This window comes from Abramis brama, assembly GCF_963993115.1.
Source record: "Abramis brama genome assembly, chromosome: 20".
Taxonomy (NCBI): domain Eukaryota; kingdom Metazoa; phylum Chordata; class Actinopteri; order Cypriniformes; family Leuciscidae; genus Abramis; species Abramis brama.
The window spans coordinates 19,417,979-19,435,282 of record NC_139982.1 but is presented as its reverse complement, the minus strand read 5'-3'; the positions used below and the strand labels follow the sequence as shown (position 1 = coordinate 19,435,282).

Sequence of the window (17,304 nt, the reverse complement as noted above, 5' to 3'; positions counted from 1 at the left end):
TGACCCCTTGACCTTCAGTTTATTTCATACTAGACTGAAAATTGTGCTGGACACATTCTGCTGGATATTAGACACTCTACAGGAGAAATTTATTATGTTATAATAGCATGACACCATTACACTCTACACTCACCATTACACTCTTTTTATACCTGAAACATCACACCAGCACAGTTTCATTTGATTTTAGTTTATGTTTTGCACTTATGATATTTTATAATAATATTTTATAGTCTGCCATTTATTAACAAGCCCTGCTTAGAATACAGAAAATCTTACGATCTGACAAAATATGTGTATTTTACATCTGCAGCCAAGTGCAGGTAACATTAATAATTCATAATTTGAGGTGTAATACAGAAATGGGATGTTTTCAAGATTTAATACTAGGAGTTACAAACTTTTCGCTGATAGGTGTATAAGGCCTGTTTCGAAAACACTCGAAAGCAGCATGTAAATAATGGATAATGTACAGTCAGCCAGTCATTATCCCAAAATACAGCCACACAGTGTGGTGTTTTATCATATTAAAGGTGTTTCTTTAAATAATGTTAACCTACAACCTTGTTTTACCCAAAAAATCCAAAGCAACTGGGTATACAATTGCTATGTATAGCAGAAGCATAGATAGTACCATTTCGGTGCTGTTAATCTTGTTTTCGCAGCATAAAATATGATGAAAATGCATTATTATCCTATTTTTTTATCTATGTAATCTTTATAGTATATGATTTTATGTAAAACTGTCTGATATCATAATGAAGAGAAAAGCATTAATACAATAATGAAATTCTGCGAATTTATTGAATAGAAGGCTTTAGCTTTTGTTTGTCATGTCCATCATATTTGTAATAAAAAAAAAAAACTTCTTACATTGAAATTGTTTAATAATTTATTATAATTATATAATATATATAATACATATATAATTGTTTACTTTTAATCAAAATGACATGTGTGTGTGTATATATATATATTCAGAAATTATATATATATATATATATATATATATATATATATATATATATATGCTAGAATGCTAAACATGTTAATTGAAAGAATTGTAAGTTACACCACTGTAAATGGTTTACCTCACATATGTAATTTTACTGTAACATACTGTCAAATTTATGTTTTTTGCAAGTACTATGAACAATGAATTACCATATAATTTACAGTAATAAAACTGTTGAAATGACATTCCCAGAAGTCCCTGTTTTACACATCACATACGATAATTTTTTTTAAATAAATAATTTGGTTTTATAATTTATAATAATTTTTGTTTTGTATATTTGTTATATATAGTTGTGTTACAGTTTATGTTATGTAGTTAATGTGTACTGCATTATTTTAGAGTCATGTATGTTACCCTGATGGTGTTTTGTTTTTGTACGTATATGACTTTGTGCACCGTTTACAAGTATTTAATATGTTGTATGAACAGGCCAATTACGAACCTTGATTCATCATGTGGTATTGTGTTGGTTTACGTCTTACAGTAAAAAGGCAGCTTTTGTAATTTAAAGTACGTATATTAACATTATATCACTTAGTAAAATATACAGTTATAAGCTGTAAAATATACAGGCATTCTGTAGAGTGGAAAAACTGTCACAGTATATTTACAGTGAATTTCTGGCAACCACAGCTCACAGTTTTTACCGTAAATTTAACAGGATATTTTTTATTATATATTATATTCAGTTTGATTATGAAAAAAACTCTTTTTTTATTTCCCATTCTTACTCTTAAACTTTCCCAACCAAATACTGTGGCATGCCATGTGATGTTGACAGCCACATCAACAGTGAGGTTGTCCATAACTGGGTGAGTCTTATCTTTTTGGGGTGGTGCTCTCAAGTGGTCTCAGTTTTGCAGAGGGTCCTGACTTGAGATAAAAGCGCTTAAATAGAAGGTCTCAAATTCCTTAATCACAAGACACCTTTAGGCTTATCACAGCTCCCGGCCAGCTCCACCTTCCAGAGCTGGAAGAAATCATTTATCCAGAATGGGGAGGAGCATGCTGGATGTCATCTCTGGTGCTCTCGGCGACTGGCAGGGCAGAGGTGTCAGCAGAACACAGGAGCACGAAACACCACACTGACGCCCATTTTGCGCTCTCAGTCTTTCTGACAAAAAAGCTTGATGGTAAATGAAGATCTACATTTCGGCAACCTGGTAAGAAGAAAGGAATATTTAAGTTTTTATTTAGTCTTTTCATTGTGTCATTCGTATCACTTATGTATACTCTTAAAAATAATGGTTCTTTATTGGCATCGATGGTTCCATTAAGAACCTTTCACATTCTTCCATAGATTAACGGTTCTTATGTAACCATCGATGCCAATAAAGAACCTTTATTTTTAAGAGTGGATAGCATTGCTCCAGAAACCTTTATGTTTGACCCTTGTGTACCCTTATATTGTGTTTCAAGAGACCATGAATGTGGACCGAGAAGATGGGAAATGTTGTGCGGGGTGCCGTGGCCTTCGTGCCCTCCGAGAGATGTCAACGCTTCTTAGTAGGCGACTTGAAGGAGATGCCGCTTGATCGTACTCTAGACCTGAGTAGCCGGCAGTTACGTCGCTTTCCAGCCAGAGCTTCTGCTTTCAGTGAACTAGTCAAACTCTATCTAAGCGACAACCACCTGAGCAACCTGCCGTCGGAGCTGCGAAACCTGCAGAAGCTCCAGCTTCTTGCCTTGGACTTCAACCGTTTCGAAGAGCTTCCTCTGGTCGTATGCAGCCTCGTTCAGCTGAACATCCTCTACCTCGGTAATAACCGACTGTACGGGCTGCCGAAGGAGCTGAGGCAACTCACAGAGCTTAAAACGTTGTGGCTGGAGACCAACTGCTTCACCAAGTTCCCTCGAGTAATATGCCAGCTTCCCAACATCAAGACCCTTCATTTGGGCTACAATCAGCTACGTAGTTTACCCTCCGAGCTCGGGCGACTGGAGGAGCTGCGCAGCATCTGGCTGGCGGGGAACGCGCTAAATGACTTCCCTCCTGTGCTGCTGAAGATGCATTACTTGGAGGTGATCGATGTGGACCGCAATCGCATTCAGCAGTTTCCGTCGCTGGCCTACTTAAGAGGATTGAAGCTCGTCATCTACGACCACAATCCCTGTGTGAACGCACCCGTGGTGGCTGAGGGCGTGAGACGGGTCGGGCGCTGGGCCGACAGCTCTGATGGTGAGGAAGATGAGGGTGATGGAAATGTTGTCCAAGCAAGCGTGAAGGTCCAGGGATCAGTGGAAGACATCGAGTGAAGAAGATCAGTGAGGAACCGTAGAGCAAACAGCTATGTGATACAAAGAGCATCAAGATAATGATGAGTTTTTGAAACTGCAGAGGACGACTGCTGAATAGGGTGTTTGTGAAAAGTGACAATTATTTCTCTATAGTCTTTTATCGTTTTTATAATAGATATAGGCCTGGTTTCACAGACAGGGCTTAAATTAAGCCAGGATTAGGCCTTAGTTAAATCAGGTATTTTGAGGCACTGACATAACTGTAAAAAAAATGTATGATCAATAAGTTATGACAACGCATGTTTTTACATTGCTTTAACTCATCACAATAAGTTAAGCAACTTTCAACTTTTTTCACAAGTTATACAAGATTCAACTTGTTTTTAAGTCAGTTTAATGTAATTTAAGTTACAATGACTTAAACATCCAAGTTGATTGTACTTTAAAATTTAAGGCAGCAACTCTTTCATTTCTTTTTTTTTTTTACAGTGTGCCAGTGCAAGTTTCTTTCAGTTAAAACAACTCAAAAATGCATTTTAGTCTGGGATAGGCTTAAGCCTGGTCTGTGAAATCGGCACTAGTATATATTTTACAGTAGATTTATATAAGTGTATAGAAATTATTTAAATGTAAATAATTGCAATATATATATATATATATATATATATATAAATTAGATTCATAATAAACAATTGGGACATATATTAGATATTAGAATTAAAGTATTTATATTTAGGAATTTAAATATTAAATAGTACATTTACACATATTTTTTCTGCCATTTGTAACACAAATATTTAAATTAAAGGATATCAGCTTTCTTGATATGAAGTGTGCCAACGTCTTTCTTTCTTTCTTTCTTTCTTTCTTTCTTTCTTTCTTTCTTTCTTTCTTTCTTTCTTTCTTTCTTTCTTTCTTTCTTTCTTACTTACTTACTTACTTTCTTTCTTTCTTTCTTTCTTTCTTTCTTTTTGTGATGTTATTTATGATTGCTACATCATTTTCAGTGTTTTACAGTATTGGCAACATTTCTTCTTCGGAAAAAGACACGTTTTCAGGACTACCATTTTGTTTTTCCAAAACTGCAACCTAAACATTTTCTGTAGAAAGTAGCCTCAGATTTCAGCCAGGCATTAGTTTAACCAGATTTCTGAATCTGTTCAGTGAGGTTGGCCATGCCAATGATAAATGGTACAATTCTAACAATGTGCCCCTGTTCATAAATAATGCAGGTTTTCATGAACAGATTCGGGTCTCCATTTTGATGCAAGACTCTTAATAGGTTTTAATCATCCTCTATAGTGCTCCTGCTCTGTAATATGAAGTCAAGCAGGACACTGTTATATTCACGGGTTAAAAATATGTGAACAAAGGATGACAGAATAATTATAAGCAATCAGACATTGTTTAAAATTATGCATATTTTGATGTGTATTATTTAAGCATTTACAAAATAGAACCTGTCAGTGATGTAGTCACTCAATCGCATTAGGCCTATGTTTTTAGGCTAGTAAATTAAACATAAAGGCAGGTCTCAGATTCACAAACAGGATTCAGAATAAGCCAGGATTAGGCCTGAGTTAAATTAGCATATATAAAGGGGTGGTTGATTATGATTTCCCTTTTCTAACTTTAGTTAGTGTGTAATGTTACTGTTTGAGCATAAACAACATCTGCAAAGTTACAACGCTCAAAGTTCAAAGCAAAGGGAGATATTTTCTTTTAAAGAAATTGCTTTTTAAGCACTATAACAAACGGCTGGTAAACAAGCTTCTTCCTCCAGGGTTAGTGACATCACGACCCCATAAATTTACATAAACCCCGCCCCCGGGAACGGATTTATAGATTATCATGACAGGATTTGCTAATCAATGACTAGAAGATAACTATAAGCTACATAAATTCATCAACTAACCATTCAGAAATGTCCCGTTGCATGCTACATGTTGTCACTTTTTCTTGAGTATCTCCATCATTGTCTGAATCAGGATTGAACGTAAAAGGTTAAAAGTTTTTGAAATGTTCAGTGCATGTCTGTGTAAGGTAAAAGGACACAAGCTGTTGAAGCTCCGCCCTCTGTGCCAGGAGCAGCAGCTCATTTGCATTTAAAGGGACAGACACCTCAAAAAGTGACAATTTTAACATGCCATTTTGAGCTAAAACTTCACATACACACTCTGGGGACATCAAAGACTTATTTTACATCTTGTGAAAAGGGCATTATACCACCAATTTAAATAGCCTTTATAAATGTGCCTTAGATAAAAACATTACTGGTGTGCATTTTACATTTACATTTATTAATTTAGCAGAAACTTTTATCCAAAGCGACTTACAAATGAGAACAATAGAAGCAGTTAAACTAACAATAGGACAACAATATGCAAGTGCTATGACTCTTCCCAGTTTAATCTAACGCAGTACATGTACTTTTTTTTTAAATAGATATAGAATAGAAGAGAAAGTGTTAGTATTAATGGATCAAGTGTTGCCGAAAAAGATGCGTCTTCAGCCGTTTCTTGAAAATGGCTATGGACTCAGCAGCTCTGGTTGAGTTAGGCAGATCATTCCACCAGCAGGGAACAGTCATGGAAAAGTCCCGTGATAGGGATTTTGTGCCTCTTTGAGATGGCACCACAAGACGACGTTCACTTGCAGAGCGCAAGTTTCTGGATGGCACATAAGTCTGAAGTAATGAGTTTAGGTAAAAGGGGGCAGAGCCAGTGGTTGTTCTGTAGGCAAACGTCAGTGACTTGAATTTGATGCGAGTGGCAACTGGCAACCAGTGCAATTTTGTGAGGAGAGGAGCTCTCTTCGGCTCGTTAAAAGGGATTAAGCCCTAAATCTTGACTTGAGAAAAAACAATGGTAGGCCTACTGACATATTTTAAGATATGTCAGTGCAAGTTGCTTTCAGTTAAGACAGCTCAAACATGCATTTTAGTCTGGGACTAGCTTAAAGGTCCCGTTCTTCGTGATCCCATGTTTCAAACTTTAGTTAGTGTGTAATGTTGTTGTTAGAGTATAAATAATATCTGTAAAATTATAAAGCTCAAAGTTCAATGCCAAGCGAGATATTTTATTTAACAGAATTCGCCTACATCGAACGGCCCGTTTGGACTACATCCCTCTACTTCCTTCTTTAATGACGTCACTAGAACCGTTTTTTTACTAACCTCCGCCCACAGGAATGCTCCCTCAACTCTACCGAAATTCGTTTATGTACTTGCGCACTTCTTATAACTTACTGTGTTTACTCAGCTCTTACGGTGATTTTCTGAAGTAAAACTGACGCTTCATCTTTTGTGTGATGTACAATAAACTTTATTAAACTCATCAGTATATGTTTGATCATCATTCGGACCTGGTCCGAAACAGCAGACTTTTAGGTTATTAATAATGGATACATACAAGCAGATGACAAATACATTATAATAACCGTAATTAAAGTCCACATGAAATCAAAATTGACCATACTTTGTTTGCCTAAATTGATCGTTTTGTGGTGAACAATTCATCCATGCAAGTTAATCCACACAAAAAAATGTTTTGGCTTTGTAATCTTTAATCAAAATCTGAAAATGCCCCTCCCCTCTGCATTGGAGGACCTTCCCTGATGACGTAGGTTTGAGGACTTGGGTTGGGAAACGCTTAACCACTCCCCTCAAACCATTAGTCTGTAATGAGCAGAGATGGAGAGGAGGAGCGCTAGAGTAAAACCCTGCCCTCTGTTCAATATTCCTTTTCACTGGGAAATACGTCACAACACTGGAGAAAAGTCGTTTGCAACTTCCGATTCACGCGGACTTTAAACTACTAAACTATACCTGTTCCATCTCTATACAGCACTCTGACTCTGTAGGCATTATTGTCCGACTCGAAATGAACACCTTTACTGAGAGTTTCTGATATTATCATCATTCCGTGAGATGAAATTGTCCTGAGAGACTGAGCGCGAGCTCATGAAGCTCCGCCCCCTGGGTCGTCCAGCAGCAGCTTATTTGCATTTAAAGGGCACACACTAAAACAGCGCGTTTTTCTGAGCCCCAAAAAATGACAATTTAAACATGCTGTAAAAAATGATCTGTTGGGTATTTTGAGCTGAAACTTCACATACACACTCTGGGGACATCAGAGACTTATTTTACATCTTGTGAAAAGGGGCATAATACGGGACCTTTAAGCCTTGTCTGCGCAAACGGGGGAAGATATATAGTATAAACGTCGCAAATACATGATCTGCAGTTAATAGAAGATCTAAATCTAGTATAAATATAATACATAATAATATATAAAACATAGTATAAAAAACATATAAATTAATTAATAATAAACGTACGTATGTGAAAATTATTTCAAAATTCCCCACAAACAACAACAACAACAATAATAATTAATATTATTATTATTTATATATCTGTCCGTGATTTTTTTTAACGCAGCAGCTTCACAACATGACAAATTCAAAGTCCTTCTCAATACAAAAGCAAGATATAAACGAAGATCATCGGATCTTTTTGTTATTAAATAGCCTACGGTTTCATTATACACAGCTGTTACAACATTTGCGTAAATATATGTGTTTGGCAGGAAGAACGACAAAACGCTGAAGTTATATAAGAACTTTTATTTTGAAGGACACAAAGTCAATCAGCCATTTGGAAAGAAAGAGCGATCAGTTGTTCTTGTTCCACACACACAGGGCTGAGATTGAGCGGAGCTCCATTACTAACAGCAGTGATGGGGAAGAAGACTCGCACAGGCACCGGCAGGAGAACCATATTACAGCTCTCACCGCCCGGGCCGAACCGCAGCGCCACGGGAGCCGCTAGAGAGGACGGTGGCGCCTCTGGATCCGAAGGTGGGAGAGAATTGAGATCACTATATTATTCAAGTCGTATAAAGTCGAAGGTAGAATCAGATAACGTTACACAAAACATGGAGCAAGACGAAACCATTTTAAGAGAAACACGCCTGTGGAAAACGGGTTTATTTAGTAAACTAACTTAGTTGGCTTACATTTGCGTCATTTGGCTAATCATAATAAAAAATATGATATTTGTTTTTTTGGGGGGGTATGAATTAATTTTTTTAATAATCACAGACAAACTGTGTGGTTCAGTTCATACCTTTTGAATAGCCGTTTGTCAAGTTTAGCTTTAGCCACAATGGTAACGTCACCGATGAACCGAAAAATGTGCCTACTGATATAAATTGTCAAGCTGGTTATGACGTAAACAACATAAAATAATCCTTAACTATTTACTTGCATATATTAAAGAGGAGTGTTTATTATTTAAGTAATTTATAAGCCGCATTTGGAGTTAGCAGCGCAGCCGCACAGCGCTTCAGACAAAGCGTTAGCCAACATGCTAATTCACCCGCACTAGGACAACTTTGTTATAAATGTGTATTTTTTTTTATTTTACAAACTGGCTGTTTCCTTTTGTAGACGAACCTGAGGGTAACACAGACGGGCAAAGAGAAGTTAATGTAGTAATGAAGACACCAGCTGTGAAGGCCACACGTAAGTTATACCAAATTGTTGACACTACATAATATAACCAATGTGTAGAATAATATTGCAAGAATACATATCATAATGTCACACACACACACACACACACACACATACATATATATATATATATATATATATATATATATATATATATATATATATATATACACTATTACATGGGTTAAAGAATTTGAATCTAATGTTCTACAAATATCCTTGTATTTGCTCTCTAGAGGGTTTATCTCTGCTTGGAGCTTATGAAGACAGTGAAGATGAAGATTCGGCGGAAAACACTTCGACTGTCACCAAGGCAAAACATAACCAGTCTGCAGACATTGACAGCACACTTGCAAATTTTATGGCGGTGAGTGAAGTCATGAGCTACTTGTGCCACTAAAGGGTTAATTCACAAAATTGAAAATTGTCATTGATTACTTCCTTACCTTACTTCCTTGACTTTATCTTCGGTGCACCATATTTTTTGGAAATCTGAGAGATTTCTGTCCCTACGTTGAAAGTCTATACACCCAGAACTCTTGATGCTTCAAAACGTTCATAATAAAGTGGTGTAATCAAAGTCTTCTGAAGAGACACAATTGCTTTATATTAGGGCTGGAATGACGCATCAACATAGACATGTTGATTTATGCACAGTTTATCTTAAAAATTGTCTTTTTTTTCAACAACATGGGTTATCATTTGTTTTCCCCAAAGGAAATTGATGCAATTACGACCCAACCAGTCCAGACACCTGAATCGGGAACAGAGGCAAGCGCACCAGCCCCAACTCCTCCTCGCCCTGAGCCCAAAACAGACCAGCAGACTCAAGAATTTCAATACAACACGCAGTACTCCCTCGCAGGAGGTATGTTTTCTAGTTGACTGGTTTGGTTTCCTACATAGAGTATAAATCTCAAAATAATTCAAAACGTGAGAGTTAATCTGTGTTTTCTTGTGTTCGGGGATGTTGTAGCTGGGTTGGAGATGGGTGATTGGCAGGAAGTGTGGGATGAAAATACCGGCTGTTACTACTACTGGAATACTCAGACCAATGAGGTGGCCTGGGAGCTTCCGCATTACCTGGCAGACCAGATGCAGAGTCTACATTACACTGGCAGGCAAGTGCAGCAAAACCAACATTTATATAAATATTAAATTGAATATAAAAATGTTAATTATGTATGTTGCAATATTATTTTATTTATATAGGACAACAGCGACACCAGAATAAAAATATTCATGTTTCTGAAGCTGAAAACAGAATTATTTTAGACGAATATGCTTGCACTCTTTCACTGACTAGATATATATAAAATAATGCAAGTCACTTTTTACTGGTAACATAAGACAGTTGGTATTATTAGAACCCATTGCATTATTATACATTATATTCAACATTATATATAGTACTTTAATGTAGTACTGACACTAAAACTCTGTAAACTTTATTTTTGTAACTATGCAAAACAGATTGCCACCATCCACGATACATATTGTTGCATTTTTGTATTGTGATATATTGTGACACGATATATTGTTACACCCCTAGTGTGTATATATTATTATATGTATTTATCGTGTATTTGATATTCATCTTACTTGGAATGTTATTTTCCACAGCTCATCTGTAAATGGCAATGGTGTTGCACATCATAGCAGTTATACTGAACCGCCTGTTGCAGCTGCTCCTGCATCTAAGAGAGAAACCAAAAAGAAGGCAAGGAATTTTTTTGCGACTTCCCCCTTCATTACATGTTTACACTTTGGTCATTGGTGTAATTCTTCCTCTATCCTCACAGGAAGTTATCGAGAGTGTTGTGGCTTTGACCAGCGAGGAAGAAGAGAGGAGAGGAGTGGCAGCTACTCTTCTTGCTCCTCTCATCCCAGAAGAGGTGAAGGAGGCAGAGGAGAAGTGGAGAAAGAAGGTGCTGGCCATAGAGGAGACCGTAGAAACGGCCCAGGAACTAGAGGGAGAAGGCACTCCGTCTTTGGACTCCCCAGCTCTCCGGGACACGGATAGTCAGAGTAACCAGCGCAGCAGGAACCACTCAGCAGAATCCTCCGACAGGGAGGAGGAGGCAGAAGAAGACACCATGGAACTAGAACTAGCACTAGAGAGGAAAAAAGTGAGTTGCATTATTAGAAATAACTCATTAGTCTATATTATTTGAATTAATGCATCATGTAAACATCTTGGTCTGATTTTCATAAGCCAGTATTGTCAATGAATTAGTATTTTATTACTTAAAATATAAGGTTTCTTTTTTGAAATGGTGATATTGAAAGTTTGTTGTTCTGCAGGCTGAGCTTCGTGCCTTGGAGGAAGGTGACGGCAGTGCCGGTGGTTCGAGCCCCTGTTCTGAAGCTAGTCAGGATGGGCCTCGTAATTTACTCTTGAAGAAGAGCAAATGGAAGACGGCCTTCATCCGCGCGCCAAGTCCTGACTCGAGCAGCCGGGGCTCGGACAAGGCGGGATGGGCCACTCCAGAGCAATCAGACAATGGTAAGGATTTGCAGGAAGTTTGGAAATGATTTTGATTCACAAACTTGTGATTCGATTCTATTCAATATCGATTAATTTGGATATATATCAGGTACGCTACATGGCAAATTTTCTCAGGGAAAAAAAATCTCTACTAATTAGTACTGTAAACTAAACATGGATTCAATTGGTACTACATTACTCTTAATATTGAAGGTTAAATAACTGATTTATATACAAACAATTAAATTACACATAAGGACATTTTTATCGTAATAAAGTTATAAGACTAACTTTATTATTACAGAATTATGTTTCTACTCAAAATTGTTTTTTGAAATATAAACATTTAAAAGGTAGCTGTCATAAACATTTGATGGATTTATTCAAACAATCATTAAATATTGAAGAACATTATGGTCACTGAATGGCTTTTCTGAGGTAAATGTAATATTACGTGACATTGTTTATTGATGTCTTCCCGTGGTTGAAGCACTGATTGAGAGATTACATGTGACGTGATAGGGATTCTGGTGAGTTCTACTGCATCTTTCAACATACCTTCTGATGTTCATTAATGTTTATTTCGTGCTGTAACTAGTAGTAAAGAAGAAGAGATGATCAGTTCACGTGCCGCTTCGCTTGAACTGAGGTGGCAACAGCGATTCGTCACGCCACAATAAAGAGCGCCAAAGCGGTATTTATTGTTTGAATTTCATAAAATGGACAGAATTTGAAATCAGAGACTTTGTTTCATATCAACAGTTACAAAGCACAACGCTTATTACAATTTATTGAATGGGAGGCACGAAAGCTCTGTTCATTCATCACCTGAAAACAGCAGACTAAAAAAGATTGATTCTTGGGATTTAAGAATCGATATTGGTTCATAAAAATGAGAATCGATTGAAATCGGGAAATCGATATTTTTAGTAATTAACCTGACAGAAATTAGGTTTTGTACATCATGAATGAATGAGTGACTTACTGAACCTTTTGCATTTCAAGCACATTCCAAAACGGCCGAGAAGCAAGGAGAAGATGATGAAAAGGAGAAGCCTGTAACCAAAGCTCTTCAGAAGGAAGAAGAGGACCTCAAGGTATTTTTGATACACGTCCCTGTTCTTATTGTGCACAAATAAACTCTGCACATTACTGGGTTTTTTTTCACAATCTATTAGGGATGCACCGATAATTCTATATATTTGAAAGCCGATAACCGATATATTGGCCGATAAATCTAAATTCAAATTTTTATATAATTAAGGGAGCCTGATTACAAAAGCAAAAGTCTCACCATTTAAAGCCATGTCCCAAGCACACAATTATAATGTTCTCATTATAATTTTATATAGCCTATATGACAGACTTGCTTGCTGCTGTATTTTTCTTTTTTGAAGTGATTCCAATCATATTTCAAGCAATTTAAAACCATCATGCCGAACAGTGCGCATCTGAAGCGTCTCAGCTGAAGGAAATAATCCATTATCGGCTTTAATATATTGGCCAAATTTTCTTATTGGGACGATAACAATATAATAAAAAATGTTTATAAAAATATTGTACATCCCTAGAATCTATCATCAATGTAATGGCTTACTTAAGTTTGGGGTCAGCATCATTACACCAGTCTTCGGTGTCACATGATCCTTCAGAAATCATTCTAAATCTGCTGATTTCTAAATTTAAAGAACATCTGGTATACCTCATAGTTGCACTACTATGAGAAAATGAGCTACAAGTTACAGTTATTGGTAATATGAAATGTCTTGTGACAGCAATGGTCTTTATTAAAAGTTGTCTGCGTCGCCTGTTTTAGTTTCAGATCGGAGAGCTTGCCAACACACTCACCAGCAAAATGGAGTTCTTGGGAATTGACAAGAAAACCATTTCGAACTTTCAACTGCTGTTGCTGCAAACGGAGGTAAGAAAACACAGACAATAAGCTCACAAGCGCAGTTAGTTGTTCATGCTTCCGATCCATGTATTGAAACGGCCCTTCGACTTGTTTTCCTTCCTCCAGACGCGGATCGCAGACTGGCGAGAGGGCGCTCTGAACGGAAACTATCTCCGGCGCAGGCTGCAAGAAGCCGCCGAGCACATAAAACATTACGAACTTAACGCCACTCCCAAAGGCTGGTCCTGCCACTGGGACAGGTACGCGCTCCTTACCTTTCACATCCTTATCACTCCCCCTCCCTAAAAGTCCCCCTCCTCATGTGACGATTGACACTGCCTCCGCCGCTATGACAAACGCGCGACTGATTTGCACTTGGTTGTATTACTGGGGAGTGTTTACGAGCACGGATAAAGACAGAAGGTAATCCTGATAAGGGAGCGTCTCTAAAGAGCCAGCCTGACCACCAAAGAATTGGGGCCCCATCTCTTCCCCCTCAAAGTCAGTCAAAAGGGTTAGGAAGGTGGTTGCGCGTGCGAGAGCTTTGAACTTTGCAGGACTGCCCCCAAAATGATGGGAGAAATGAGTGACCATGTGGAAGCAGCGTGTCACACGAGCATCAGTAAAGGAAGACGATGCCTTGCCTTCGGAGCCTGAAGGTCAGACCAATCTATTTCATTGTTTTACTGGATTTCTTTTCCATGCTCTATTGATGATTGTTAAATAAAAATGTTGTCTTTTACCCTCTGTTAAAGATGCCTGCCTTAAGGCATCTAGCGGAGGGGTTTTGTCACTGTCAGTGTGAGTATTGCCATGATTTGTAACGATGTTGGTAACTTTTCAGGATTGGAGATTTCTCTAATTTTTTTTTTGCCATGTTTTTTATTTTTATTTATTTTTTTATAGAGATTAAGGTGGGTTCTTTATTAGTGCACCCATTATAATCTGGTTTCTCCTCTGGGCTCCCAATGAAGCCCAGTTCAAGATTCCCTCATTAGGGAACTAGAGCCCCCCTTCCCTTTGACTCTCCAAGGGTCTCACGACCTTGAAATCAGTTGAGGGAAAAGTTGCTAAGACGCATCTGTGTGTTTGTTTCTCCACCTCTAGAGAGCACAGGCGGTACTTCTATGTGAACGAGCGGACCAATGCTTCCCAGTGGGAGTTTCCAGTCGTGAAGGAGGAAGAGGAAGCCAAGCCGCCCCTGCCGCCCACAGCTGCAACCGGAGATACAAGCCAACCTTCTGCAGAGACCGCTGGTGCTTTAACAGGTCAGGGTTGTTGGTCATGACATCTTTACTTAAAAATACGTAAATTCTAATTATACATACAATGACTTTCATGATGACTTTCACATCTCTTTCATGATGAATAGGTTTTTAGATTCTAAATGTTAAAATCACCAATTGCATAGGCTGTAGTTTTAATTAAATATATGCACTGCATGTTTCAAGTGTAATTCTACAATTGTACTTTATATTTAATAATAATTACAATAGTAATATTTCATATTGGTATATTTATATATATATATCGTGCTGTCAAATCAATTAATCACATCTAACAAAAGTTTTTGTTTATATAATATATATGCGTATATATTATGAACACACACACACACACATACCTTTTTTTTATCATGGCAAAGTAACATAATAAACATGCATGACGTATTATGAATGCTTTTTTTTTTTTTTTTAATTAACAGGAACTTCTTTAGAAGTGCAGTCTTATTGGTTGGCTCCCCAGCCTCCTCAGCCACCATTGCCTCCTCTTCCTCCAAATGTCCCGCCCCCTCCACCTACAGAGCAACCGCCTCCCCCCCCTCCACCACCTGAATCTCCACCTCCACCCCCTCCACCACCCCTCGAGGATGACGGAGAGATCGAGGAAGTGGAGATGGAGGATGAAGACTCAGAGCCTCCGGCTCCTGGAACAGAAGAGTTCAAGGTCACTTTTTTATTTGTCTTGAGTCAAGATTGTTTAGCTTGTGCTTTAGTGCAAAGTAAAGCTATACGTTTTGATGTCTCTTCCTTAGGCGGCTGAAGCAGCAGCATCTCTGGTATCTGCAGCTAAAGCACAGAAACGCAAGGCCCCAGGCTCAGTCCCGCTGCCCAAAACTGTCACCATCGGCAGCAGCGCCATTCTTTACACTCAACCCATTGCCACAGCTGGTAAGAATAAATTACTTTTACACATTACATCAGTATTTTCAAAAAGTCTTGTCTTGTGGCAAGATGTTATTCCTCATGTTCCTCTCGTTCTTTCACAGCCCCACTTCTTGTTGGTAATGCTTACTGGGGGATGCCTGCTACAGTTGCACCTCCTCTGCCTTCAGAAAGCATAGTCCCACCAATGCCAGCCCTGCCCCCCCTACCACCCCCTCCTGCTCCACAACCTCCCAGTGTCCTGGAACCCATAAACAAAGTCCTTACAGATAAAACCAAGAAACTAAAAAAGGAGAAGGTAGGTGTATTCCTGTTTTTGAGTTTTTCTTTTTTTTTGTTTTGTTTATTTTATTACTTTTTATTTTATATTATATATATTATATATATTTTTTCTATGATTTTAGAAAGAATTAATAGGGAATAATTTGCTGTGATTTTATTTTCGGAAAGACAAAGAAGAGCAAGACGAAGATGCCGTCCCTTGTAAAGAAGTGGCAGAGCATTCAGAAAGAGCTGGATGAAGAGGAGAAGACGAGCTCGAGCGATGAAGATCGAGATCAGCTCAACAGCAGACGCATCGAGGAATGGAAAGTGCAACAGCTTTCAACGTAAGTTTGAAGAATCCAATGCCAAGATTATCTACACGCATTTGAGAGAAAATACAGATTGTTCACATACTCGTCTTTTTGTCTTCATTTGCAGAGGGAAGGCTGGGAAGAACGCTAACTTTGAAGCACTGCCTGAAGACTGGAGGGAAAGACTGTTAAAGAAAAAAAGAAAGATGCAAAGTTCATAATATCAGTCTTGGACTAAACTGCGTTTTGGCGTTGTCTCTCACTAAGCTTCAGTGGACTTTGAATGTTTATTTTTGATATGCGCACATTACCTGTCGGAGCCTATTTTAGGTAAACTGCGTGCTGTTAAATTCAAATGCATCATCTTGTGACTCTAAGGTATACTTTGTCCAAAAGTTATTTTAAAGATGCAGTGAACTTGAAACCAGGTTAAACATGTACATAATTTTTTGTTCTACTTTTTTTTTATTTTTTTTATTACCCCAACCATGAAACCCGTGCACGATTTGTCTATAAATTAAAACGTAATGGAATCAATATTAAAGGACTGTTCCATTTCTTCAGCTTCTCAGAACTGTTATCTTACAAAAAAAACGATACGTTTTGTACAATGTCATGGGTGCGAACATCAGCTGTACAGTTATCTCTGCTCTTTTACATTGCTGTAACTGTATCCAGCTAAGATTAATCTCAGATCAGACAAACTGACCACTTTTAACAGACTTTCAGCCTTGCTTCCAAAAAAATCATAGTTAAAACTTCCGGTTGTAAACTTCAATAGTTGAAACTTCTTGGCCACTCCATTGCACTTTAAAGTATGCTTCATATGTGAACTATCTTTTTTTTTCCCCCACTGATGTGTGATGAACAGTCAACTCAACAAAAATGCCATGTTCACTATGTCTTACTTTTAAATCTTGTGATGTTCAGTGTAAATGTTCCCTGAATTGGGGCTGTAGAGCCATTGAACTTTTTCTACATTGTAGATAATAAACTTTTTTTCCACAAATATTTTGTTCAAGAAACTGTTCTGTTATGTGAGCTGTTATCATTAACTAAAGCTATTTAAACATTTAAGTGAAATAAGATGTTAACAAATAAAGTAAAATAAAAAAACGTATCCTTACGTAGTAAATATTTTGTTTAGCTGGCAAGACAACAGTTCTAATTGTAGACGTATGAAAGCCAAAGTACGAAAATAATAGTATGAAAAAAATATATATATATACTATAGAATCAATAGGGTCCATCAACTGTAAAATATATTAATTAATATTAAAAGCAAAATATTAATTTCCCCGTTATTTTATTTTACATTTACATATTTATCTTAAACATAAAACAAATTGAAAGGAAAATATATTTCACAACAAGTGTTGTTATTGCTTTCTGCTTTACGTTTTTGCAGC

General features: G+C 37.5%; 2 protein-coding genes across 2 annotated transcripts; both read left to right on the top strand.

Annotated features, from left to right (window-relative positions):
- The first annotated feature begins 2,060 nt into the window (after nt 1-2,060).
- On the top strand, nt 2,061-3,700 carry lrrc10 (leucine rich repeat containing 10). Its single transcript, XM_084095438.1, has 2 exons — nt 2,061-2,181; nt 2,438-3,700. The coding sequence occupies exon 2, from the start codon at nt 2,447-2,449 to the stop codon at nt 3,272-3,274; it is 828 nt and encodes a 275-aa protein (XP_083951564.1). The 5' UTR covers nt 2,061-2,181; nt 2,438-2,446; the 3' UTR covers nt 3,275-3,700.
- A 4,225-nt stretch (nt 3,701-7,925) lies between these two features.
- fnbp4 (formin binding protein 4) lies at nt 7,926-16,904 on the top strand. The gene is made up of 17 exons (XM_084094244.1): nt 7,926-8,116; nt 8,708-8,782; nt 9,010-9,140; nt 9,491-9,641; nt 9,750-9,894; nt 10,397-10,493; nt 10,576-10,902; nt 11,078-11,279; nt 12,267-12,358; nt 13,078-13,182; nt 13,282-13,415; nt 14,263-14,423; nt 14,861-15,102; nt 15,191-15,326; nt 15,425-15,618; nt 15,771-15,928; nt 16,023-16,904. Exons 1-17 carry the CDS (start codon nt 7,996-7,998, stop codon nt 16,114-16,116), a joined length of 2,565 nt encoding a protein of 854 aa, XP_083950370.1. The 5' UTR covers nt 7,926-7,995; the 3' UTR covers nt 16,117-16,904.
- The last annotated feature ends 400 nt before the right edge of the window (nt 16,905-17,304 follow it).

Excerpts from the sequence above, each read along its gene's own strand:
- lrrc10 (XM_084095438.1), top strand. The coding sequence starts at position 2,447 with ATGTGGACCGAGAAGATGGGAAATGTTGTGCGGGGTGCCGTGGCCTTC.
- fnbp4 (XM_084094244.1), top strand. The coding sequence starts at position 7,996 with ATGGGGAAGAAGACTCGCACAGGCACCGGCAGGAGAACCATATTACAG. Across the intron at positions 13,416-14,262 it reads TGGTCCTGCCACTGGGACAG|AGAGCACAGGCGGTACTTCT; the intron begins GTACGCGCTCCT and ends CTCCACCTCTAG. Across the intron at positions 15,619-15,770 it reads AGAAACTAAAAAAGGAGAAG|ACAAAGAAGAGCAAGACGAA; the intron begins GTAGGTGTATTC and ends ATTTTCGGAAAG.